The following is a 26,199-nucleotide window of genomic DNA, read 5'->3' as shown; positions in this document are numbered from 1 at the left end:
TAGGCTCTGCGCTGTTGGTGCATGTAAATAACAGGAATGACAATTAGACCAGTGGTCTCCCACCTCCTGTCCTCAGAGACCCCCAACAGCGCATGTTTTCCAGATCTCATCAGTATCACACGCAAAACTATTATCACCATCTGAGGATCTTTTAAGATGTGTCAGCCAGTAATGAATACACCTGTACACCAACTAGGAGATCTGGAAAACATGCACTGTTAGCGGTCCCTAAGGACTGCAGTTGGGAATTCCTGAGATACACTACAGGGAATGTTTTTGTTTAATTAACCCTGATATAGAAGTCATAGACTCAAGATGGCAGCCTGTCGGAATAAGAGATGTAAAGGAAATTGCGTGCTGAAGATGTTGCGTAAAGATAGATATAACTTTTCCTGCGGAAGTAGTAGGTATTTAGAACGGATACAGTACAGACGATTCATCATTTATCTCTATGTATTATTCTGTGCTGGTGACAGCTGGAGGATGGTGCCCTCTTGTGGCTGTAATGTTCCTTACTTCTGACCTCTGGCCAGTTCTGCAGTTTATTATAAGCTCCTGGGAGCTGACCCCATTATGTATATTGTTACACTTCCGCCTGTGACTGTGCTGGAGAGTTACATTTATATTACATATAACAGGACACAGGCTGATTTATATATAAACAGCAAGATTTTCATATTTCTTCACAGAAATCTGTGTACAAGGACCAGATGGAAGTTTTCATTCAAAACCATGTTTTCCCGCTATTCCTGTCTGAGCTGGGCTATCTCCGGGCGCGGGTATGTTTTACATAGTCCCGTCCTGCTGTCCTCTCTCTCTTCCTGTCCTGTTACCTGTGATCTATACACCGCACTGCACTGTCCCTATACGTCACCTGCTGTCCTCTCTCTCTCTTCCTGTCCTGTTACCTGTGATCTATACACTGCACTGCGCTGTCCCTATACGTCACCTGCTGTCCTCTCCCTCTTCCTGTCCTGTTACCTGTGATTTATACACCGCACTGCACTGTCCCTATACGTCACCTGCTGTCCTCTCTCTCTTCCTGTCCTGTTACCTGTGATCTATACACCGCACTGCACTGTCCCTATACGTCACCTGCTGTCCTCTCTCTCTCTCTTCCTGTCCTGTTACCTGTGATCTATACACTGCACTGCGCTGTCCCTACACGTCACCTGCTGTCCTCTCTCTCTCTCTCTCTCTCTCTCTCTCTCTCTCTTCCTGTCCTGTTACCTGTGATCTATACACTGCACTGCGCTGTCTCTATACGTCACCTGCTGTCCTCTTTCTCTTCCTGTCCTGTTACCTGTGATCTATACACTGCACTGCGCTCTCCCTATACGTCACCTGCTGTCCTCTCTCTCTCTCCCTGTCCTGTTACCTGTGATTTATACACCGCACTGCGCTGTCCCTATACGTCACCTGCTGTCCTCTCCCTCTTCCTGTTACCTGTGATTTATACACTGCACTGCGCTGTCCCTATACGTCACCTGCTGTCCTCTCTCTCTTCCTGTCCTGTTACCTGTGATCTATACACTGCACTGCCCTGTCCCTATACGTCACCTGCTGTCCTCTCCCTCTTCCTGTTACCTGTGATTTATACACTGCACTGCGCTGTCCCTATACGTCACCTGCTGTCCTCTCTCTCTTCCTGTCCTGTTACCTGTGATTTATACACCGCACTGTCCCTATACGTCACCTGCTGTCCTCTCTCTCTCTTCCTGTCCTGTTACCTGTGATCTATACACTGCACTGCGCTGTCTTTATACGTCACCTGCTGTCCTCTCTCTCTCTTCCAGTGCTGTTACCTGTGATCTATACACCGCACTTCGCTGTCCCTATACGTCACCTGCTGTCCTCTCTCTCTTCCTGTCCTGTTACCTGTGATCTATACACTGCACTGCGCTGTCCCTATACGTCACCTGCTGTCCTCTCCCTCTTCCTGTCCTGTTACCTGTGATTTATACACCGCACTGCGCTGTCCCTATACGTCACCTGCTGTCCTCTCTCTTTTCCTGTCCTGTTACCTGTGATCTATACACTGCACTGCGCTGTCCCTATACGTCACCTGCTGTCCTCTCCCTCTTCCTGTCCTGTTACCTGTGATTTATACACCGCACTGCGCTGTCCCTATACGTCACCTGCTGTCCTCTCTCTCTTCCTGTCCTGTTACCTGTTATTTATACACTGCGCTGTCCCTATACGTCACCTGCTGACCTCTCTCTCTCTTCCTGTCCTGTTACCTGTGATCTATACACTGCACTGCGCTGTCCCTATACGTCACCTGCTGTCCTCTCTCTCTCTCTTCCTGTCCTGTTACCTGTGATCTATACACTGCACTGCGCTCTCCCTATACGCCACCTGCTGTCCTCTCTCTCTCTTCCTGTCCTGTTACCTGTGATTTATACACCGCACTGCGCTGTCCCTATACGTCACCTGCTGTCCTCTCCCTCTTCCTGTTACCTGTGATTTATACACTGCACTGCGCTGTCCCTATACGTCACCTGCTGTCCTCTCTCTCTTCCTGTCCTGTTACCTGTGATTTATACACTGCACTGCCCTTTACCTATACGTCACCTGCTGTCCTCTCTCTCTTCCTGTCCTGTTACCTGTGAGTTATACACCGCACTGCGCTGTCCCTATACGTCACCTGCTGTCCTCTCCCTCTTCCTGTTACTTGTGATTTATACACTGCACTGCGCTGTCCCTATACGTCACCTGCTGTCCTCTCTCTCTTCCTGTCCTGTTACCTGTGATCTATACACTGCACTGCGCTGTCCCTATACGTCACCTGCTGTCCTCTCTCTCTTCCTGTCCTGTTACCTGTGATTTATACACTGCACTGCGCTGTCCCTATACGTCACCTGCTGTCCTCTCTCTCTTCCTGTCCTGTTACCTGTGATTTATACACTGCACTGCGCTGTCCCTATACGTCACCTGCTGTCCTCTCTCTCTTCCTATCCTGTTACCTGTGATTTATACACCGCACTGCGCTGTCCCTATACGTCACCTGCTGTCCTCTCTCTCTCTTCCTGTCCTGTTACCTGTGATCTATACACTGCACTGCGCTCTCCCTATACGTCACCTGCTGTCCTCTATCTCTCTTCCTGTCCTGTTACCTGTGATTTATACACCGCACTGCCCTTTACCTATACGTCACCTGCTGTCCTCTCTTTTCCTGTCCTGTTACCTGTGATTTATACACCACACTGCGCTGTCCCTATACGTCACCTGCTGTCCTCTCTCTCTTCCTGTCCGGTTACCTGTGATTTATACACCGCACTGCGCTGTCCCTATACGTCACCTGCTGTCCTCTCCCTCTTACCTGTGATTTATATACTGCACTGCGCTGTCCCTATACGTCACCTGCTGTCCTCTCTCTCTTCCTGTCCTGTTACCTGTGATCTATACACTGCACTTCGCTGTCCCTATACGTCACCTGCTGTCCTCTCTCTCTTCCTGTCCTGTTACCTGTGATTTATACACCGCACTGCGCTGTCCCTATACGTCACCTGCTGTCCTCTCTCTCTTCCTGTCCTGTTACCTGTGATTTATACACCGCACTGCCCTTTTTTTTTTTTAATCAAGTAAGTTTTTATTGAAGTTTTCCATTTGGTTACAAAAATGGAACAAAAGAGAGAAAAGCAGTAAGAGAAAGAAAAGAAAGAAGACAGCAGTTCAAAACATGCAACTTTACAATACAATGCATTATGCTGGTCAATAGGTATTACATTGATTTTCAGTATAAAATAAGACATAAAGCTTGTGGTGCTTGAAAGGAGTGGATAGTGCTCGGGGCGCACGGTCCGGTCACTAAGACATTTTCGTTATTGCCTGCTTAGTATATGTGAGTAGAGGAGAGGTCACCTTCACAAATATAGGGTTATGTATGTCTACATTCTCCGCCTATCATCGGGCTCCGTCAGTTCCGCACCCGGCCGTGCCAGAGTCCATCTATCCCACTTACGGTGAAACCTGGACACAGAGTTGCGGGATACGTACATAAGCCTTTCATGCCCTATGACCAAGGTCACCAGGGCTCTCCATTCCGATGCTCTGGGAGGGGTCTCTGCAAACCAGGAGCGTGCAATGATAACCTTGGCAAGCGTGATCAGGCACAGGACATACTGATATGTGAGCAATGAGTGGGTTTCTTCCAGGTCCACCCCAAAGAGACAGGTCCTGGGGTTAATTTGGGGAAGAGATGGGTCAGTAGTTAATATGTCAGACCAAACCCGAGTCCAAAATTCATAGACTTTCGGACAGTTCCATAACAGATGCCAGAATCCAGCATCTGCCATCCGACATTTGGGGCACAGAGCGTCAGGCCTTAAACCAGCTCGTTGGAGAAGTAAAGGGGTTCGGTAAACCCTGTGCAGGATAAAGAGATGTACCTGTTGATATCTGATGCAAGGGGTGGTAGACCTGGCGGAGCCCAGTATTTGTAACCATTGCTCGTCTGACAAGGGGCCTATATCATCTTCCCAGTTCAACCTAAGCGGGTCTAAAGAGGCAGGTAGGGTTCTATTGTTTAGTGAGGCATATATTGTAGAGATTTTGCCCGTGGAGGGCAAGCGTTGTAACATAAGTTTAACTGGAGAAGGGGAGATGGAAGGGGCCGTTTTGAACTGGGTCTGTATGGCATGTCTTAATTGGAAGTATCTAAATAGGGCTGTGTTTGGGAGCTCAAAATCAACCTGTAGTTGCGCGAATGATTTAAGATAACCATCCACATATAGTTGTCCCAGGGAGATCACCCCGCTTTTTATCCAAATATTGTCTATCGACAGCTTCTGAAGTTCCATATAAGAACTGTTAAACCATAAGGGCGAGTCTGTTTCTAGGTCGGACCAGTCATAAAGGTTGTGCACTTGCTTCCAGACCAGAAGAGCCTGTCGCAGGATAGGAGGAAGACCAGTCACTGACATTCCCGAAAGCAAGAAAAGGAGGGGGGTGAAGTAGGGTCCAACCCAGTCTGTCAAGTGTCCCTGTAAGGTCGGGCCACCCATTCCTGTGACCCAGCCGGAGAGGTGCACCAGCTGTGCCGCTAGATAGTACAGCCTGAGGTTAGGCAGGCCCGCCCCTCCAGTGAGTTTGGTCCTACAAAGTTTTTTTATGGCTATCCTAGCCGGTTTATGACCCCAGATAAAGGAAGATATGAGGCTGTCAATGTTAGCAAATATTTTTTTAGGGAGGTAAATGGGGGAGTGTTGCAGGACATATAGGTATTTAGGCTGGATGGACATCTTAAAGAGATTGATGCGTCCCAATACTGTCAGTGGCAGTGCCTTCCATGTGTGGATTTTACGTTTAAAAAGGGTTGTAATAGGGTCTATGTTCCATCTGGCGTATTCTGACGCTGGCCCCGTGACCCAAACACCCAGGTATTTAAATTTAAGAGTCCATTGCAGGGAATGTGACGTGCATATCCTCTCCGGGATATGTCCTGAAATGGGAAAAATAAAGGATTTGTCCCAATTTATACATAGGCCAGAGTATTCCCCAAATTCATTAATTGTGTGGAGCATAGACCGGAGAGAGACATCTGAGTCCCTCAGGAACAGTAACATATCGTCGGCATACAGTGAGATCTTATCCACCGTGGAGCCGGCCGCCAATCCCTGAATATCCGGGTTGTCCCGTATCATACAAGCCAGTGGCTCTATAGCCAGTGCAAACAGGGCCGGGGACAGCGGGCAACCCTGACGCGTGCCCCTGGCCAGAGAAAATGAGGACGAGGTATACCCATTAACAGAGACACGGGCCACTGGAGAGGAGTATAGCAACCGAACCCACCCGATGAACACAGGGCCCAAGCCAAACCCATGCAGCACCTGCCACAGGTAGGACCACTCAACCGAGTCGAAGGCCTTGGCGGCGTCGAGAGACACCACCACTGCCCCCGAACCCAGCAAGCAGTCCCCCTGCAAGTGATAGAACAGTTTCCGCAAGTTTTGCATAGTGGACCTCCCCGGCATGAAGCCCGTTTGGTCCTGATGTATAATAGAACCGATGACTGCGTTCAGACGAATGGCAAGCATCTTTGCAAGAATTTTAACATCAGTAGACAGCAGTGAAATAGGGCGGTAGGATTCGGGAGCCTTGGGATCCTTCCCCGGTTTGGGCAATACTATAATAGTGGCCTCAGACATGGACGGGGGGAGTTCACCAAATTCAAACAAGGTATTAAATAGTTCTAATAAGTAGGGACTGAAGTGGGAGTTAAATTTTTTATAAATCTCCACTGGGAGACCATCCCCACCAGGTGCCTTGGAAGAAGGGAGTGACGACACAGCGCACTCCACCTCCTCTAGGGTGAAAGGAGCCTCAAGTGTTTCAAGCGCCTCCTGCGACAATTTGGGTAAATTTACCCGCGAGAGGTAGGAGTGCAGCTGCCCGTCGGAATGGGAAACTCCTGACGAGTACAGTTTGGAATAAAAGATTTTAAATACCCCAGCTATGTCCTTCCCCGAGTAGCAAAGACCGCCATCCCCATCGGCAATACATTGAACAGTGCGGGAATGGGATTCATCCCTGGCCAATAAGGCCAGGCAACTGCCCCCCAACTCCGCCTGAAAATACTGCCTGTGACTGGAAAACAGCAGCCTGCGCTTGGATTTATCAAAGAGGTAATCGGCCCACTCTCCCTGTGCGTGTAGCCACGCCTCCCGATCCGACCGGGAATGTGATTCTATATATACAGATTCCAAATCACGGCAAGTCTGTTCAAGTCTCGCTTCCTCCCTCCTGTTAAACGACTTGATGCCCGCTATTCTTTTGATAAAGGTACCTCTAATATATGCTTTATATGCATCATGTCGGACAGTGGGGGAGGAGTCTGGGGGGTTGTAATCAAGGAAGTCTTTCCAGTCCGAGATAAGATCGGAGCCCTCTCCCATTAAATTCAACCAAAATGGGTGCAATTTCCACTGACTGTTGCCCCTATCGTGCGTCATAGACAGTTCTAGTAAAACCGGTGAGTGGTCCGATATACCCCTAGACAAATATGTTAGTTCAGAAATTCTAGGCGATAATGTCGGGGAAATAAGGCACAAGTCTATCCGTGACAGTGTGTTGTGGGTAGCGGAATGACAGGAATAATGCGCCATAGTAGGGTTACGCATTCTCCAGACATCCATCCAGCCAAGTTCAGCAACAATTCTTGCAAAAGGGGTCGGGGCAGGGGGGAGAGGGGTGGAGTCGCGAGATTCCCGCCAGCGATCAATAGACAGGTCCATGACGTTGTTGAAGTCACCCACACTAATAACCGGCGTATCAGGGGACTGGGCTATAAAGTCAGCTGCCCTGCGTAAAACTTCACTGTTATAGGGAGGGGGGATGTATATAGCCATGATATGATACAGTGCGTGATGTATGACGGCACGTAAAAAAACATAACGACCCTGAGGGTCCACACTGCTATGCTCCAGGTGAAAATGTACCGATTTTTTAACCAATATCGACACCCCTCTGGCACTGGAGGAGAACGTGGAGTGGTAGGCCCATCCAACCCATGGCCTCTTAATGGCCATGACCTTACTACCATACAGATGAGTCTCAGAAAGACATGCTATGTCAATTCTGTACTTTTGAAGTTGTTTCAGGACAAGAGAGCGTTTAATTTTATCATTTAAACCACGGACATTCCATCCCATCAGTCTAATCGTGTCCCTCCCCGTGGCGTCTGTGTTAGAACCCATACCGTAGATCGCTTTGCATGGGCACAAGGAGATAAATCGTGGGAGACGGAAAAGGTGTAACGTGCGAGATAGGGTACTCAGTGAATTGTATTATAATAAGACCATACTCCCTAACATAGAAAACCCGATCAGGACCGGGAGGCCAAGGCCGAGCACACTCCAAATGTGACATCTGAAAAGCCATACATTTCCATAGCGTTAGAGCACCATGATCAGTTGCAGAGAGAAAAAAAAGAGAGGAAAGAATAAAGAAAAGGAAAGTAACAACAACAATGAAACATCCCATCCCGTACCCACCCTGTATGACCAATAAACAACCTAGTGTCATACCTATACCCTAACAAAACTAAATTAAACTAAACCCTAAGCTATCTACAGCAAGGGACTCCCGCACATACAACTTAACAGAAAGTAGCAGCCTGATGCTACAGTAGAATGGCAAGCAAACAGGTAGACGACACTCATCATCCCACAAGGGCAGAGACAATAGGAACCATAGGGTTCACGCTGAAATAATTTCCACACGCCAAGAATGTATATTCAATGCAAGTTCATTCGGGAGCTGGAGGCCTCCGCTCCAGCCAGGTCTCCACATCCCCCGGGTTAGAGAAGAAGTGCGTGGTGTCATTAAATATAACTCTCAGGCGTGCCGGAAACAACATTGAGTATTGGATGTTCCGATCCCTGAGTTTACGCTTGACAAGAGAGAACTGGGCACGGGACTTCTGAACCTCGAGAGCAAAGTCCGGGAAGACTGAGACTGTGTGATTGTCAAACAGCAGCGGGCCTTGGAGCCGAGCCAGACGAAGTATAGTGTCTCTATCCTTGAAATGAAGAAGACGGGCAATAAACGTCCGAGCAGGAGCGCCAGGTGGAGGAGGACGAGATGGGAGACGGTGCGCCCTTTCCACCGCGAATTGCGGGCTAAAGGCTTCACGCGTAAACAGCTTAGTCAGCCAGTCTTCCAAGAATTTCTCCGGAGCCGTTCCCTCCGCCCTCTCGGGCAGCCCGACCAGGCGAACGTTATTCCGGCGAAGCCTGCCCTCTATATCGGATAATTTGGCATGTGCCGACGACAGTTGTGTGGACAGGTCATCCACCCTGGTTTTGAGCGGAGAGGTGGTGTCCTCTAGGTCCGAAATACGATGTTCCGACTCACTCACCCTTTCACGAATCTTTTGGAGATCCTGGCGAAGGAAAGAAACATCTATCTGAACACGCTCAATTTTATCGGATACACGTTGCTCAGAGGCGGCAATTGCCTGTATTATTTTCTGCGTAGAGTGTGCTGAGTCGGTCGAGGCTAAATCATCACCCTCGGAGTGCTGCAAAGGGGGGTCGCGGGTTGCAGAGGAGGTGGATTGGGAAGAGGAGGAGTCCCTTGCATATTTTTGCAGTTTTGCAGCCGCACCTGTTTTCCCCATTGTAGCGCCCAATATAGAATACAAGGTAAGTGCAGGATATGTGTAGAGCCAGGCAGGGTGACACGTGAGGAGGAGCAGCAGCAGCACAAATAAATGCAGCACCAGTGTAGGTGCCAACAAGGAGGGCCAGATGGGTCAGTGCGCACAATATGTACCAGACGACACTCTATACCCCACGCAGCTTATGACTGTAATAATCCTGGATTGATGAGTAAGTGATCCCAGGTACCAGGAGAGTAAGGTCCAGCATATATCATTAGAGGATCTTATTGCAGGGATCTCAGCTGACTTGTGCAGTATGAGCACTGTAAGCTGCAGGTGGACACAAGTACAGGCGAGGTGCAGTGAAGGAGCAGGAGGTAGGCTGCTCGAGAACACAGCAGCAGAGAGCCGTTCCCCTCAGGCACCACGTGGCAGGGAAGCAGTGCCGGTCCCGATGTATCGAGGGGATCGGCAGCCAGTGGCTTCACAGGTGCCGCGGCCGGAGGGCAGAGACGAGCGGTCAGGCAGCACAGGACGGACGCCAGGCACGGCAGACGTCCCGATGAGTCCCGAGGATCGGCAGTGGAGGAGGAAGGGCTGCCGGCTGTGTCACAGGCGCTGCGGCCGGACGGCGGAGACGAGCGGTCAGGCAGCACAGGGGTGAGTGCAAGGCAGATGTCCCGTACCGCACTGGCAAGATGGCCGCCGGGAGCAGAGTCGGAATACCCTGGGCAGGGAGCAACGTCAAACGGCAGCAGCACCGATCCGTAGGTGGGAGACAGTGTATCAGGAGAGTCTCTAGCACTCAGGGTGATGTGTGAGTACTTTTAATCAGGCAGCATCAGGCATATAGCGGATAAATATAGGATGTTGTGCGGGAGCTTGCAGGCTGTGCTACCTACTCCATGTTGCTCCAAGCTCCCACCGCACTGCCCTTTACCTATACGTCACCTGCTGTCCTCTCTTTTCCTGTCCTGTTACCTGTGATTTATACACCACACTGCGCTGTCCCTATACGTCACCTGCTGTCCTCTCTCTCTTCCTGTCCGGTTACCTGTGATTTATACACCGCACTGCGCTGTCCCTATACGTCACCTGCTGTCCTCTCCCTCTTACCTGTGATTTATATACTGCACTGCGCTGTCCCTATACGTCACCTGCTGTCCTCTCTCTCTTCCTGTCCTGTTACCTGTGATCTATACACTGCACTTCGCTGTCCCTATACGTCACCTGCTGTCCTCTCTCTCTTCCTGTCCTGTTACCTGTGATTTATACACCGCACTGCGCTGTCCCTATACGTCACCTGCTGTCCTCTCTCTCTTCCTGTCCTGTTACCTGTGATTTATACACCGCACTGCGCTGTCCCTATACGTCACCTGCTGTCCTTTCTCTCTCTTCCTATCCTGTTACCTGTGATCTATACACTGCGCTGTCTTTATATGTCACCTGCTGTCCTCTCTCTCTCTTCCAGTGCTGTTACCTGTGATCTATACACCGCACTTCGCTGTCCCTATACGTCACCTGCTGTCCTCTCTCTCTTCCTGTCCTGTTACCTGTGATCTATACACTGCACTGCGCTGTCCCTATACGTCACCTTCTGTCCTCTCCCTCTTCCTGTCCTGTTACCTGTGATTTATACACCGCACTGCGCTGTCCCTAAACGTCACCTGCTGTCCTCTCTCTCTTCCTGTCCTGTTACCTGTGATTTATACACTGCACTGCGCTGTCCCTATACGTCACCTGCTGACCTCTCTCTCTCTTCCTGTCCTGTTACCTGTGATCTATACACTGCACTGCGCTGTCCCTATACATCACCTGCTGTCCTCTCTCTCTCTCTTCCTGTCCTGTTACCTGTGATTTATACACCGCACTGCGCTGTCCCTATACGTCACCTGCTGTCCTTTCTCTCTCTTCCTATCCTGTTACCTGTGATCTATACACTGCACTGTCTTTATATGTCACCTGCTGTCCTCTCTCTCTCTTCCAGTGCTGTTACCTGTGATCTATACACTGCACTGCGCTGTCCCTATAGTCACCTGCTGTCCTCTCCCTCTTCCTGTTACCTGTGATTTATACACTGCACTGCGCTGTCCCTATACGTCACCTGCTGTCCTCTCTCTCTTCCTGTCCTGTTACCTGTTATTTATACACTGCACTGCCCTTTACCTATACGTCACCTGCTGTCCTCTATTTTCCTGTCCTGTTACCTGTGATTTATACACTGCACTGCCCTGTCCCTATACGTCAGCTGCTGTCCTCTCTCTCTTCCAGTGCTGTTACCTGTGATCTATACACTGCACTGCGCTGTCCCTATACGTCACCTGCTGTCCTCTCTCTCTTCCTGTCCTGTTACCTGTGATCTATACACTGCACTGCCCTGTCCCTATACGTCAGCTGCTGTCCTCTCTCTCTTCCAGTGCTGTTACCTGTGATCTATACACTGCACTGCGCTGTCCCTATAGTCACCTGCTGTCCTCTCCCTCTTCCTGTTACCTGTGATTTATACACTGCACTGCGCTGTCCCTATACGTCACCTGCTGTCCTCTCTCTCTTCCTGTCCTGTTACCTGTGATTTATACACCGCACTGCGCTGTCCCTATACGTCACCTGCTGTCCTTTCTCTCTCTTCCTATCCTGTTACCTGTGATCTATACACTGCACTGTCTTTATATGTCACCTGCTGTCCTCTCTCTCTCTTCCAGTGCTGTTTCCTGTGATCTATACACCGCACTTCGCTGTCCCTATACGTCACCTGCTGTCCTCTCCCTCTTCCTGTTACTTGTGATTTATACACTGCACTGCGCTGTTCCTATACGTCACCTGCTGTCCTCTCTCTCTTCCTGTCCTGTTACCTGTGATTTATACACCGCACTGCCCTTTACCTATACGTCACCTGCTGTCCTCTATTTTCCTGTCCTGTTACCTGTGATTTATACACCGCACTGCGCTGTCCCTATACGTCACCTGCTGTCCTCTCTCTCTTCCTGTCCGGTTACCTGTGATTTATACACCGCACTGCCCTTTACCTATACGTCACCTGCTGTCCTCTCTCTCTTCCTGTCCTGTTACATGTGATTTATACACCGCACTGCTCTTTACCTATACGTCACCTGCTGTCCTCTCTCTCTTCCTGTCCTGTTACCTGTGATTTATACACCGCACTGCGCTGTCCCTATACGTCACCTGCTGTCCTCTCTCTTTTCCTGTCCTGTTACCTGTGATTTATACACCGCACTGTGCTGTCTCTATACGTCACCTGCTGTCCTCTCTCTCTCTTTCTGTCCTTTTATCTGTTATTTCTCTAACGTCCTAAGTGGATGCTGGGACTCCGTAAGGACCATGGGGATTAGCGGCTCCGCAGGAGACTGGGCACAACTAAAGAAAGCTTTAGGACTACCTGGTGTGCACTGGCTCCTCCCACTAAGACCCTCCTCCAGACCTCAGTTAGGACACTGTGCCCGGAAGAGCTGACACAATAAGGAAGGATTTTGAATCCCGGGTAAGACTCATACCAGCCACACCAATCACACCGTATAACTCGTGATACTATACCCAGTTAACAGCATGATAACAACTGAGCCTCTCAACAGATGGCTCAACAATAACCCTTTAGTTAGGCAATAACTATATACAAGTATTGCAGACAATCCGCACTTGGGATGGGCGCCCAGCATCCACTACGGACTACGAGAAATAGATTTACTGGTGAGTAAAATCTTATTTTCTCTAACGTCCTAAGTGGATGCTGGGACTCCGTAAGGACCATGGGGATTATACCAAAGCTCCCAAACGGGCGGGAGAGTGCGGATGACTCTGCAGCACCGAATGAGCAAACTCTAGGTCCACCTCGGCCAGGGTATCAAACTTGTAGACTCTTGCAAGAGTGTTTTAACCCGACCAAGTAACAGCTCGGCAAATTTGTAAAGCCGAGACCCCTCGGGCAGCCGCCCAAGAAGAGCCCACTTTCCTCTTGAAATGGGCTTTCACAGATTTAGGGTGCGGCATTCCAGCTGCAGAATGTGCAAGTTGAATCGTGCTACAGATCCAGCGAGCAATAGTCTGCTTCGAAGCAGGAGCACCCAGCTTGTTGGGTGCATACAGGATAAATAGCGAGTCAGTTTTCCTGACTCCAGCCGTCCTGGAAACATATACTTTCCAGGGCCCTGACTACGTCCAGAAAGCTTGGAATCCTCCAAGTCCCAAGTAGCCGCAGGCACCACAATAGGTTGGTTCACATGAAAAACTGATACCACCTTAGGAAGGAATTGGGAACGAGTCCTCAATTCCGCCTTATCCATATAGAATACAGATAAGGGCATTTGTATGACAAAGCCGCCAATTCTGATACACGCCTGGCCGACGCCACGGCCCACAGCATGACCACTTTCCACGTGAAGTATTGTAGCTCCACAGATTTAAGTGGCTCAACTCAATGCGACTTCAGGGAATCCAACACTACGTTGAGATCCCACGGTGCCACTGGAGGCACAAACGGGGGTTGACTATGCAGCACTCCCTTAACAAAAGTCTGAACTTCAGGCAGTGAAGTCAGTTCTATTTTGGAAGAAAATCGATAGAGCCGAAATCTGGACCTTAATGGAACCCAATTTTAGGCCCATAGTCACCTCTGACTTGTAGGAAGTGCAGAAAACGACCTAGCTGAAATTCCTCCTTTGGGGCCATACTGGCCTCACAGCACGCAACATATTTCCGCCATATGCGGTGATAATGGTTTGCATTCACTTCTTTCCTAGCTTTAAATAGCGTAGGGATAACTTCCTCCGGAATGCCCTTTTCCTTCAGGATCCGGCGTTCAACCGCCATGCCGTCAAACGCAGCCGCGGTACATCTTGGAACAGACAGGCCCCCTGCTGCAGCAGGTCCTGTCTGAGCGGCAGAGGCCATGGGTCCTCTGAGATCATTTCTTGGAGTTCTGGGTACCAAGCTCTTCTTGGCCACCCGGAACAATGAGTATAGTTCTTACTCCTCTCCTTCTTATTATTCTCATTACCCTGGGTATGAGAGGCAGAGAAGGGAACACATACACCGACTGGTACACCCACGGTGTTACCAGAGCGTTCACAGCTATCGCCTGAGGGTCCCTTGACCTGGCGCAATATCTTTGTAGCTTTTTGTTGAGGCGGGACGCCATCCTGTCCACCTGTGGCCTTTCCCCACGGTGTACAATCATTTGGAAGACTTTTGGATGAAGTCCCCACTCTCTCGGGTGGAGGTCGTGTCTGCTGAGAAAGTCTGCTTCTCAGTTGTCCACTCCGGGAATGAACACTGCTGACCGTGCTAACACATGATTTCTCTAACGTCCTAGTGGATGCTGGGGACTCCGTCAGGACCATGGGGGATAGCGGGCTCCGCAGGAGACAGGGCACATCTAAAAAAGCTTTTAGGTCACATGGTGTGTACTGGCTCCTCCCCCTATGACCCTCCTCCAAGCCTCAGTTAGGTTTTTGTGCCCGTCCGAGAGGGTGCAATCTAGGTGGCTCTCTTAAAGAGCTGTTTAGAAAAGTTTTTTTTTAGGTTTCTAATCAGTGATTCCTGCTGGCGACAGGATCACTGCAACGAGGGACTTAGGGGAGAGACTTGCAACTCACCTGCGTGCAGGAGGATTGAAGTCTTAGGCTACTGGACACTGAGCTCCAGAGGGAGTCGGAACACAGGTCAGCCTGGGGTTCGTCCCGGAGCCGCGCCGCCGATCCCCCTTACAGACGCTGAAGAACGGCAGAACGGAGGTCCGGAAACAGGCGGCAGAAGACTCCTCAGTCTTCATGAAGGTAGCGCACAGCACTGCAGCTGTGCGCCATTGTTGCTACACGGCTCACTGATCTCGGTCACGGAGGGTGCAGGGCGCTGCTGGGGGCGCCCTGGGCAGCAATATAGATTACCTTAGAGGCAAATAAATACATCACATATAGCCATTAAGGCTATATGTATGTATTTAACCCAGGCCAGTTTTCCTAATAACCGGGAGAAAAGCCCGCCGTGAAAGGGGCGGAGCTTATTCTCCTCAGCACTCAGCGCCATTTTCCTGACCAGCTCCGCTGGTGAGGAAGGCTCCCACTCTCCCCTGCACTACAGAAACAGGGTTAAAGAGAAGGGGGGCATAAATTGGCGATATAATTATATATTAAGAGCCCATATATAGAAACAACACCTTCTAGGGTTGTTATATACATTATGGCGCTTTTGGTGTGTGCTGGCAAACTCTCCCTCTGTCTCCCCAAAGGGCTAGTGGGTCCTGTCCTCTATCAGAGCATTCCCTGTATGTGTGTGCTGTAGGTCGGTACGTGTGTGTCGACATGTATGAGGAAAATGTTGGTGAGGAGACGGAGAAAATTGCCTGTAATGGTGATGTCACTCTCTAGGGAGTCGACACCAGAATGGATGGCTTACTTATGGAATTACGTGATAATGTCAACACGCTGCAAGCCGGTTGACGACATGAGACAGCCGGCGGACAAATTAGTATCGGTCCAGGCGTCTCAGACACCGTCAGGGGCTTGTAAAAACGCCCATTTACCTCAGTCGGTCGACAGACACTGACACGGACACTGACCCCAGTGTCGACGGTGAAGAAACAAACGTATTTTTCCTTTAGGGCCACAAGTTACATGTTAAGGGCAATGAAGGAGGTGTTACGTATTTCTGATACCACAAGTACCACAAATAAGGGTATTTTGTAGGGTGGGAATAAACTACTTGTAGTTTTGCCTGAATCAGATAAATTAAATGAAGTGTGTGATGATACGTGGGGTTCCTCCGACAGAAAGTTATGGGCGGTATACCCTTTTTCCCGCCAGTAGTAAGGGCGAGTTGGAAAACACACCTTAGGGTGGACAAGGCGCTCACACGCTTATAAAAAACATGGCGTTACCGTTTCCAGATACGGCCGCCCTCAAGGAGCCAGCTGATAGGAAGCTGGAAAATATCATAACAGTATATACACACATACTGGTGTTATACTACGACCAGCAATCGCCTCATCCTGGATGTGCAGCGCTGAGGGGGCTTGGTCGGATTTCCTGACTGAAAATTTTGATACCCTTGACAGGGACAGGATTTTATTGTCTATAGAGCATTTTAAGGATGCATTTCTATATATGTGTGATGCGCAGAGGCATATTTGCATTCTGGCATCAAGAGTAAATGTGATGTACATATCTGCCAGACGAAGACACGACAGTGGTCAGGTGAGGCAGATTCCAGACGGCATATGGAAGTATTGCCGTATAAAGGGGCGGTCCATTGGACCTGGTGGCCATGGCAACAGCTGAAAAATCCACCTTTTGTTACCCCGAGTCACATATTGGCAGAAAAGGACACAGTCTTTTCAGTCTCAGTCCTTTCGTCCCCATACGGGCAGGCGGGCGAAGGCCAGTCATATCTGCCCAGGGGGAGAGGAAAGGGAAGAAGACTGCAGCAAGCAGCTCATTCCCAGGAACAGAAGCTCCTCACGGCTTCTGCCAAGTCCGCAGCATAACGCTGGGGCCGTACAAGCGGACTCAGGTGCGGTAGGGGGTCATCTCAAGAGTTTCAGCAACACTCGCAAGGGAACTCCGGGATCCTACATGTAATATCCCAGGTGTACATTGGAAATTCGAGACGTCTCCCCCTCACACAATTCACAGGCTGTAATCCCAGCAGGTGATAATCAAAGTACCCTTCTTACAACAAGGAAGGGGGTAGTATTCCACACTATATTGTGGTACTGAAGCCAACCGGCTCGGTGAGATCTGAAATATTTGAACACTTACATACAAGCGTTCAAATCAAGATGGAGTCACTCGGAGCAGTGATAGCGAACCAGGAAGAAGGGGACGATATGATGTCACTGGATATCAGGGACGTTTACCTACAGGTCCAAATTTGCCCTTCTCACCAAGGGTACTTCAGGTTCCTGGTACAGAACTGTCACTATCAGTTCAGACGCTGCCGTTTGGATTGTCCACGGCGCCCCGGGTCTTTACCAAGGTAATGGCCGGAATGATGATTTTTCTTAAAAGAAACATGGACGCTTTCCTGATAAGGGCAAGGTCCAGAGAACAGTTGGAGGTCGGAGTAGCACTATCTTAAGTAGTTCTACGACAGCACGAGTGGATTCTAAATATTCCAAAATCGCAGCTTTTTCCGACGACACGTCTACTGTTCCTAGGGAAGATTCTGGACACAGTCCAGAAAAACGTGTTTCTCCCAGTGGAGAAAACCAGGGAGTTATCCGAGCTAATCGGGATCCTCCTAAAACCAGGAAAAGTGTCAGTGCATCATTGCACAAGAGTCCTGGTAAAAATGGTGGCTTATTACGAAGCAATTCCATTCGGCAGATTTCCCGCAAGAACTCTTCAGTGGGATCTGCTGGACAAATGGTCCGGATCGCATCCTCAGATGCATCAGCGGATAACCCTATATCCAAGGAAAAGGGTGTCTCTCCTGTGGTGATTACAGAGTGCTCATCTTCTAGAGGGCCGCAGATTCGGCATTCAGGATTGGATGCCGGTGACCACGGAGGCCAGCCTGAGAGGCTGGGGAACAGTCACACAGGGAAAAAATTTCCAGGGAAGTGTGATTAAGTCTGGAGAATTCTCTCCGCATAAATAAGCTTAGAGCAATTTTATAATGCTCTAAACTTAGCTAGACCTCTGCTTCAAGGTCAGCCGGTATTGATCCAGTGGGATAACATCACGGCAGTCGCCCACGTAAACAGAAGGGCGGCACAAGAAGCAGGAGGGCAGTGAAAACTGCAAGGATTTTTCGCTAGGCGGAAAATCATGTGATAGCACTGTCAGCAGTGTTCTTTCCGGGAGTGGACGACTGGGAAGCAGACTTCCTCAGCAGGCATGACCTCCACCCGGGAGAGTGGAAACTTCATAGGGAAGTTTTTCAACATGATTGTGGACCGTTGGCAAAGACCAAAGGTGGACATGATGGCGTCCCGCCCGAACAAAAAACGGGACAGGTATTCCGCCAGGTCATGAGACCTTCAGGCGATAGCTGTGGATGTTCTGGTAACACCGTGGGTGTACCAGTCTGTGTATGTGTTCCCTCCTCTGTTTCTCATAACCAGGGTATTGAGAATTATAAGACATAGAGGAGTATGAACTATACTAGTGGCTCCGGATTGGCCAAGAGGAACTTGGTACCCGGAACTTCAAGAAATGCTCACAGAGGACTAAGGGCCTGGGGAGCTAAGAAGGGACTTGATTCAGCAAGTACCATGTCTATTCCAAGACTTACCGCGGCTGCGTTTGACGGCATGGCGGTTGAATGCCGGATCCTGAGGGGAAAAGGCATTCCATAAGAGGTCATACCTACCCTGGTCAAAGCCAGGAAGGAGGTGACCGCACAACGTCATCACCACATGTGGTGAAAATATGTTGCGTGGGTGAGGCCAGGAAGGCTCCACGACGGAAATTCAACTAGGTCGATTTCTACACTTCCTGAAAACAGGAGTGTTTTGGACCTCAAATTGGGGTTCATTAACATTTAAATTTCGGCCCTGTAGATTTTCTTCCAGAAAGAATTGACTTCAGTTCCTGAAGTCCAGATTGTAAAGGATGTATTGCATATACAGCTTTTTTGTGCCCCTAGGGGCACCGTGAGATCTCAACATAGTGTTGGGATTTCTTAAAATCATATTGGTTTGAACCGCTCAAATCTGTGGATTTGAAATATCTCACATGGAAAGTGACCATGCTGTTGACAAATATCTCACATGGGAAGTGACCATGTTGTTAGCCCTGGCCTCGGCCAGGCGATTGTCAGAATGGGCGGCTTTGTCTTACAAAAGCCCATATTAAAATTTTCCATTTGAACAGGACAGAACTGGGACTCGTCTCCAGTTTCTTCATAAAGGGGTGTCAGCGTTTTCACCTGAAACAACCTCTTGTGGTGCCTGCGGCTACTAGGGACTTGGAGGACTCCAAGTTACTAGACGTGGTCAGGGCCCTAAAAATATATATATATATATATATATATATATATATATATATATATATATATATATAGTTAGGACGGCTGGAGTCAGAAAGTCTGACTTGCTGTTTATACTGTATACACCCAACAAGCTGGGTGCTCATGCTTCTAAGCAGTCTATTGCACGCTGGATTTGTAGTACAATTCAGCTTGCACATTCTGTGGCAGGCCTGCCACAGACGAAATATGTAGATGCCCATTCCACAAGGAAGGTGGGCTCATCCTGGGCGGCTGCCCGAGGAGTCTCGGCATTACAACTTTGCCGAGCAGCTACGTGGTCAGGGGAGAACACGTTTGTAAAATTTTACAAATTTTGATACTCTGGCTAAGGAGGACCTGGAGTTCTCTCATTCGGTGCTGCAGAGTCATCCGCACTCTCCCGCCCGTTTGGGAGCTTTGGTATAATCCCCATGGTCCTGCGGAGTCCCCAGCATCCACTAGGACGTTAGAGAAAATAAGAATTTACTTACCGATAATTCTATTTCTCGTAGTCCGTAGTGGATGCTGGGCGCCCATCCCAAGTGCGGATTGTCTGCAATGCTTGTACATAGTTATTGTTACAAAAATCGGGTTATTACTATTGTTGTGAGCCATCTTTTCGGAGGCTACTTCGTTTTGTTATCATACTGTTAACTGGGTTCAGATCACAAGTTGTACGGTGTGATTGGTGTGGCTGGTATGAGTCTTACCCGGGATTCAAGATCCTTCCTTATTGTGTACGCTCGTCCGGGCACAGTACCTAACTGAGGCTTGGAGGAGGGTCATAGGGGGAGGAGCCAGTACACACCATGTGACCTAAAAGCTTTTTTAGATGTGCCCTGTCTCCTGCGGAGCCCGCTATCCCCCATGGTCCTGACGGAGTCCCCAGCATCCACTACGGACTACGAGAAATAGAATTATCGGTAAGTAAATTCTTATTTTTCCGCCCATCGGAGAATCCTTGTGGCTTCTGCCATCGCCATCCTGCTTCTTGTGCCGCCCTGTCGGTTTACATGAGCGACCGCCGTGATGTTGTCTGACTGGATCAGCACCGGCCGGTGTTGAAGCAGGGGTCTAGCCTGACTTAGGGCATTGTAAATGGCCCAAAGTTCCAGAACATTTATGTGTAGGGAAGTCTCCTGACTTTTCCATAGGCCTTGGAAGTTCCTTCCCTGTGTGACTGCCCCCCAGCCTTGAAGGCTGGCATCCGTGGTCACCAGGACCCAGTCCTGTATGCCGAATCTGCGGCCCCCTAGAAGATGTGCAGTCACCACCACAGCGACACCCTGGCCCTTGGAGACAGGGTTATCCGCCGATGCATCTGAGAATGCGACCCGGACCACTTGTCCAACAGATCCCACTGGAAGATCCTTGCATGGGACTTGGCGAATGGAAAATCTTCGTAAGAAGCTACCATCTTTCCCAAGGCTCGCGTGCATAGATGCACCGATACCTGTATTTGTATTAGGAGGTCTCCGTCTAGAGACACCAACTCCTTGGACTTCTCCTCCGGGAGAAACCCTTTTTATCCTGTTCTGTGTCCAGAACCATACCCAGGAACAGTAGACGCGTCGTAGGAACCAGCTGTGACTTTGGAATATTCAGAATCCAGCCGTGCTGTTGTAGCACTTCCCGAGATAGTGCTACTCCGACGAACAACTGCTCCCTGGACCTCGCCTTTATAAGTAGATCGTCCAAGTACGGGATAAGTACTTCGGCCATTACCTTGGTAAATACCCTCGGTGCCGGGGACAGACCAACGGCAACGTCTGGAATTGGTAATGACAATCCTGTACCACAATTTTGAGGTACACCTGGTGACGAGGGTAAATAGGGACATGCAGGTAAGTATCCTTGATGTCCAGTGATACCTGACATTTTCCAGGCTTGCAATAATCGCCCTGAGCGATTCCATTTTGAACTTGTACCTTCGTATATAAGTGTTCAAGGATTTCAATTTTAGAATGGGTCTCACCGAACCGTCTGGTTTCGGTACCACAACATTTTGGAATAGTAACCCCGGCCTTGTTGAAAGAGGGGTACCTTGATTTCACCTGCTGGAAGTACAGTTTGTGAATTGCCGCCAGTACTACCTTTCTCCGAGGGCAGCAGGCAAGGCTGATGTGAGGCAATGGCGAGGGGGAGTCGTCTCGAACTCCAGCCTGTATCCCTGTGATACTACTTGCAGAACCTAGGGATCCACCTGTGGGCAAGCCCACTGATCCCTGCAGTTCCCGAGACGTGCCCCCACCGCACCTGTCTCCACCTGTGGAGCCCCAGCGTCATGCGGTGGACTCAGAGGAAGCGAGGGAAGATATTTGATCCTGGAACTGGCTGACTGGTGCAGCTTTTTCCTTCTTCCCTTGTCTCTGTGCAGAAAGGAAGCGCCTTTGACCCGCTTGCTTTTCTGAAGCCGAAAGGACTGTACCTGAAAATACGGTGCTTTCTTTAGGATTTTGTGAGGAAACCTAAGGTAAAAAATTTTCTTCCCAGCTGTTGCTGTGGATACGAGGTCCCAGAGACCATCCCCAAACAATTCCTCACCCTTATAAGGCAGAATCTCCATGTGCCTTTTAAATGCAGCATCACCTGTCCACTGCCGGGTTTCTACTACCCTCCTGGCAGAATGGACATTGCATTAATTCTGGATGCCAGCCGGCAAATATCCCTCTGTGCATCCTTTATATATAAGACAACGTCTTAAATATGCTCAATGTTAGCAAATATTATTATCCCTGTCTTAGCGTATTAATATTATCTGACAGGGTGTCAGACCACGCTGCAGCAGCACTATTTATACTGAGGCAGTTGCAGGTTTCAGTATATAACCTGAGTGTGTAAATACAGACTTCAGGATCGCCTCCTGCTTTTTATCAGCAGGTTCCTTCAAGGTGGCCGTATCCTAAGACGGCAGTGCCACCTTTTGACAAACGTGTGAGCGCCTTATCCACCCTAAGGGATATCTCCCAACGTGACCTATCCTCTGGCGGGAAAGGGTACGCCATCAGTAACTTTTTAGAAATAACCAGTTTCTTATCGGGGGAAACCACGCTTCTTTACACACTTCATTCATTCATCTGATGGGGGAACAAAACAGTGGCTGTTTTTTCTCCCCAAAAATAAAACCCCTTTTATGTGGTACTTGGGTTTATGTCAGAAAATGCGTAACACATTTTTCATTGCCGAGATCATGTAACGGATGTTCCTAGTGGATTGTGTATATGTCTCAACCTCGTCGACACTGGAGTCAGACTCCGTGTCGACATCTGTGTCTGCCATCTGAGGTAACGGGCGTTGTTTTGAGCCCCTGATGGCCTTTGAGACGCCTGGGCAGACGCGGGCTGAGAAGCCGGCTGTCCCACAGCTGTTACGTCATCCAGCCTTTTATGTAAGGAGTTGACACTGTCGGTTAATACCTTCCACCTATCCATCCACTCTGGTGTCGGCCCCACAGGGGGCAACATCCCCTTTATCGGCCTCTGCTCTGCCTCCACCTTCCTCATCCAACATGTCGACACAGCCGTACCGACACACCGCACACACACAGGGAATGCTCTGACTGAGGACAGGACCCCACAAAGTCCTTTGGGGAGACCGAGAGAGAGTATGCCAGCACACACCAGAGCGCTATATAATGCAGGGATTAACACTATAACTGAGTGATTTTTCCCCAAATAGCTGCTTGTATACATATATTGCGCCTAAATTTAGTGCCCCCCCTCTCTTTTTAACCCTTTGAGCCTGAAAACTACAGGGGAGAGCCTGGGGAGCAGTCTTCCAGCTGCACTGTGAAGAGAAAATGGCGCCAGTGTGCTGAGGGAGAAGCCCCGCCCCCTTTTCGGCGGACTTTCTCCCGCTTTTTCTGTGATACTGGCAGGGGTAATTTTACATCTATATAGCCTCTGGGACTATATATGATGTATATTTTGCCAGCCAAGGTGTTATTTATTGCCCTCAGGGCGCCCCCCCCCCCAGCGCCATGCACCCATCAGTGACCGAAGTGTGAGGTGTACATGAGGAGCAATGGCGCACAGCTGCAGTGCTGTGCGCTACCTTGGTGAAGACCGAAGTCTTCTGCCGCCGATTTTCCGGACCACTTCGTGCTTCTGGCTCTGTAAGGGGGACGGCGGCGCGGCTTCGGGAACGAACACCAAGGTCGGGTCCTGCGGTCGATCCCTCTGGAGCTAATGGTGTCCAGTAGCCTAAGAAGCCCAAACTACCACCTGTTAGGTAGGTTCGCTTCTTCTCCCCTTAGTCCCTCGCTGCAGTGAGTCTGTTGCCAGCAGATCTCACTGAAAATAAAAAACCTAAATATACTTTCTTTCTAGGTGCTCAGGAGAGCCCCTAGTGTGCATCCAGCTCAGCCGGGCACAGAAATCTAACTGGGGTCTGGAGGAGGGTCTTAGTGGGAGGAGCCAGTGCACACCAGGTAGTCCTAAAGCTTTCTTTAGTTGTGCCCAGTCTCCTGCGGAGCCGCTAATCCCCATGGTCCTTACGGAGTCCCAGCATCCACTACGGACTACGAGAAATAGATTTACCGGTGAGTTAAATCTTATTTTACTGTATACACCGCACTGCGCTGTCCCTATACGTCACCTTCTGTCCTCTCTCTCTCTTCCAGTGCTGTTGGGTTCTACACTCATTCTGTACATTGAAATTCCACAATGAGCTGAACCTCCGGAACGCGGTAGAGCTGGCGAAGAAGAGTCTCTTGGAGGACAAGGAGCTTCCGGTGAAAGTGGAGGCCGCCATAGCCTTGCAGATGTTGATCAGCAATCAGGGATCTGGTTAGAGAAGAATTGTTAGATGATTGACATATTCTGTCTCCATGTTCCTAGTGACCGTTCTACCTATTATATGTGTCTGTATAAAGTGGCATTATTAATTCTTAAGTAAATACGCTGGACTGTTCTCTGGGAGAAATCTTATGTCTGTGCCATTTCTTATACTAGTCAGAGTGGAGTTGGATCATATTAGACCTACAGTATGTTTAATACCAATAATCTCCATATATGACCTCATCGGGGGTTCCTGTGGGTGCAGGCGCAAGAGTTTAGGTATACATTTATTCTGGCTCCTGCGCCATTCTGCCCAAACTTCCCAGAACTACTTATAATCTACTTCCAGCCAATGAACTATGTAATGTCACGGGTTACAGTATTCCGATGAGGGTGGAAGAAGTGCCGCAGGGGGTCTTTAGTGCCGGTTCCGGTATGAATGGTCGACCATGTTATGGTCGACAGTCATTAGGTCGACCACTATTGGTCGACATTGACATGGTCGGCATGGACACATGGTCGACACATGAAAATGGTCGACACATGAAAGGTCGACATGAAAAGGTCGACATGAGTTTTTTTACTTCTTTTTTTTGTGTCGTTTTTTGCGTAAAGTGACTGGGAACCCCAATTAGTGCACCGCGTCCCCTCGCATGGCTCGCTTCGCTCGCCATGCTTCGGGCTTGGTGCCTTCGCTCCGCTACCGCTTCGCTCGGCACACTTTGCCGTTCCAATCGTAGTCCACGTGGATCGTAAAGTATGGAAAAGTTCCACAAAAGAAAAAAAAGTTAGAAAACTAATGTCGACCTTTTCATGTGTCGACCATTTTCATGTGTCGACCATATGTCCATGTCGACCATGTCAATGTCGACCAATAGTGGTCGACCTAATGACTGTCGACCATAACATGGTCGACCATGTGAACGGATACCTTTAGTGCCTGGTTAGTATAAATAAATCTTATTCCACAGCCAAAGAGCACATGAGGCCGTACATCCGGCCAGTCATGCAAGAACTTCTCCACATCGTCCGGGAGACGGAGAACGACGACCTGACCAACGTCATTCAGAAGATGATCTGCGAGTACAGCCAGGAGGTGGCGCCCATCGCAGTTGACATGACCCGGCATCTGGTAAGTTTGATGAGGGCGGGGCATGGTGTTCTGAGAACTCTGCTGATTTAAGCTGCTGACATATTGCGTCAGTTGTGGACCGTTGTCATCATCTCTTTCCAGGCGGAGATCTTCGTCAAGGTCCTGCAGAGTGATGAGTATGACGAGGTGGAGGACAAGACGGTGATGGCGATGGGAATCCTGCACACCATCGATATTGTGCTGACTGTTGTGGAGGATCACAATGAAGTGAGCCCGATGGTGATGGTGGGGTGTGGAGCCAGCGTGTCCTTCCTCCGGGGCCCTAATTCTTCATTATCCGTCTCTTTCAGGTGAAGCAGCAGCTGGAGGGCATCTGTTTGCAGATTGTCGGTCTCGTGCTGCAGAAACACATTATAGGTATTGTCCCATTCTCCACAAGCGTGTGATCAGTCCTAGTCACCTGTGCTGGAAGAACGTCCCTCCGCACTCTGGGGATTGGGGGGTGGGGGGATCCTTATCGCATCTTCCCTCGAGTTCACTTCCCGATACCTGGCGTGTCCTGTGTATGGGTGACAAGGCATTGTGACACCTTTGTAGCCTGCGGAGCTGCTTAGCGTTGTGGTCCTCGCTGCCCTGGTAATGCTAGACGTGCCCGGAACCCTCATCTGCTTTATCCCCTGTCTCCTTACAGAGTTCTATGAGGAGATCCTGTCTTTGGCTTACAGCCTAACCAACCAGAACATCTCCCCACAGATGTGGCAGCTTCTCGGCATCTTGTTTGAGGTTTTTCAGAGGGACTGCTACGAATATTTCACAGGTGCGGAAATCTAGCTGGACTTATTCAATTAGGGGGAAAAAATACAAAAGTTTTAAAAAAATATCTTCACCGCGCAGCCGGAGAGTCTGTTCCTCTGGGGCACCTGCCGCGGCTCACGTCACGCACTTGTATGTCATGTGCATGTACTGGTACAGACATAACCCAGGTCTCTTTTTTTTTTGCAGATATGATGCCTCTTCTACATAATTACATCACGGTGGACACGGAGACCTTGCTGTCCAACCCCAAGCACCTGGAGATTATTTACACCATGTGTAAGAAGGTCAGAAGCTGTTCTTTCTAGGGCGATTCATCCACCCCACCTCTGTACATTTGAGCTGAACAAAATACCCATCACGTTTAATATCCAGAGGTCCGGGGCTGAATGTGCTTTTTAACCCACCCAAGCTGTGGCAGGGGTGCTGGAACTCCCAATCCTCTCCCC

The 26,199-nt window shown here is 49.5% G+C and overlaps 1 protein-coding gene across 3 annotated transcripts in view; it reads left to right on the top strand.

Moving 5' to 3' along the window:
- The window catches only part of IPO8 (importin 8), a 95,610-nt gene that overhangs the window by 59,781 nt on the left and 9,630 nt on the right, over positions 1–26,199 (top strand). For all 3 annotated transcript variants that reach the window (XM_063929177.1, XM_063929178.1, XM_063929179.1), the window contains exons 14-20: positions 690–779; positions 23,688–23,853; positions 24,816–24,976; positions 25,079–25,204; positions 25,288–25,354; positions 25,629–25,754; positions 25,940–26,037. In XM_063929177.1, coding sequence (XP_063785247.1) covers positions 690–779; positions 23,688–23,853; positions 24,816–24,976; positions 25,079–25,204; positions 25,288–25,354; positions 25,629–25,754; positions 25,940–26,037 — 834 coding nt within the window. The remainder of the gene's footprint in view (positions 1–689; positions 780–23,687; positions 23,854–24,815; positions 24,977–25,078; positions 25,205–25,287; positions 25,355–25,628; positions 25,755–25,939; positions 26,038–26,199) is intronic.

This window comes from Pseudophryne corroboree, chromosome 6, assembly GCF_028390025.1.
Source record: "Pseudophryne corroboree isolate aPseCor3 chromosome 6, aPseCor3.hap2, whole genome shotgun sequence".
NCBI lineage: Eukaryota > Metazoa > Chordata > Amphibia > Anura > Myobatrachidae > Pseudophryne > Pseudophryne corroboree.
This window is presented reverse-complemented; position numbering and strand designations above follow the sequence as displayed.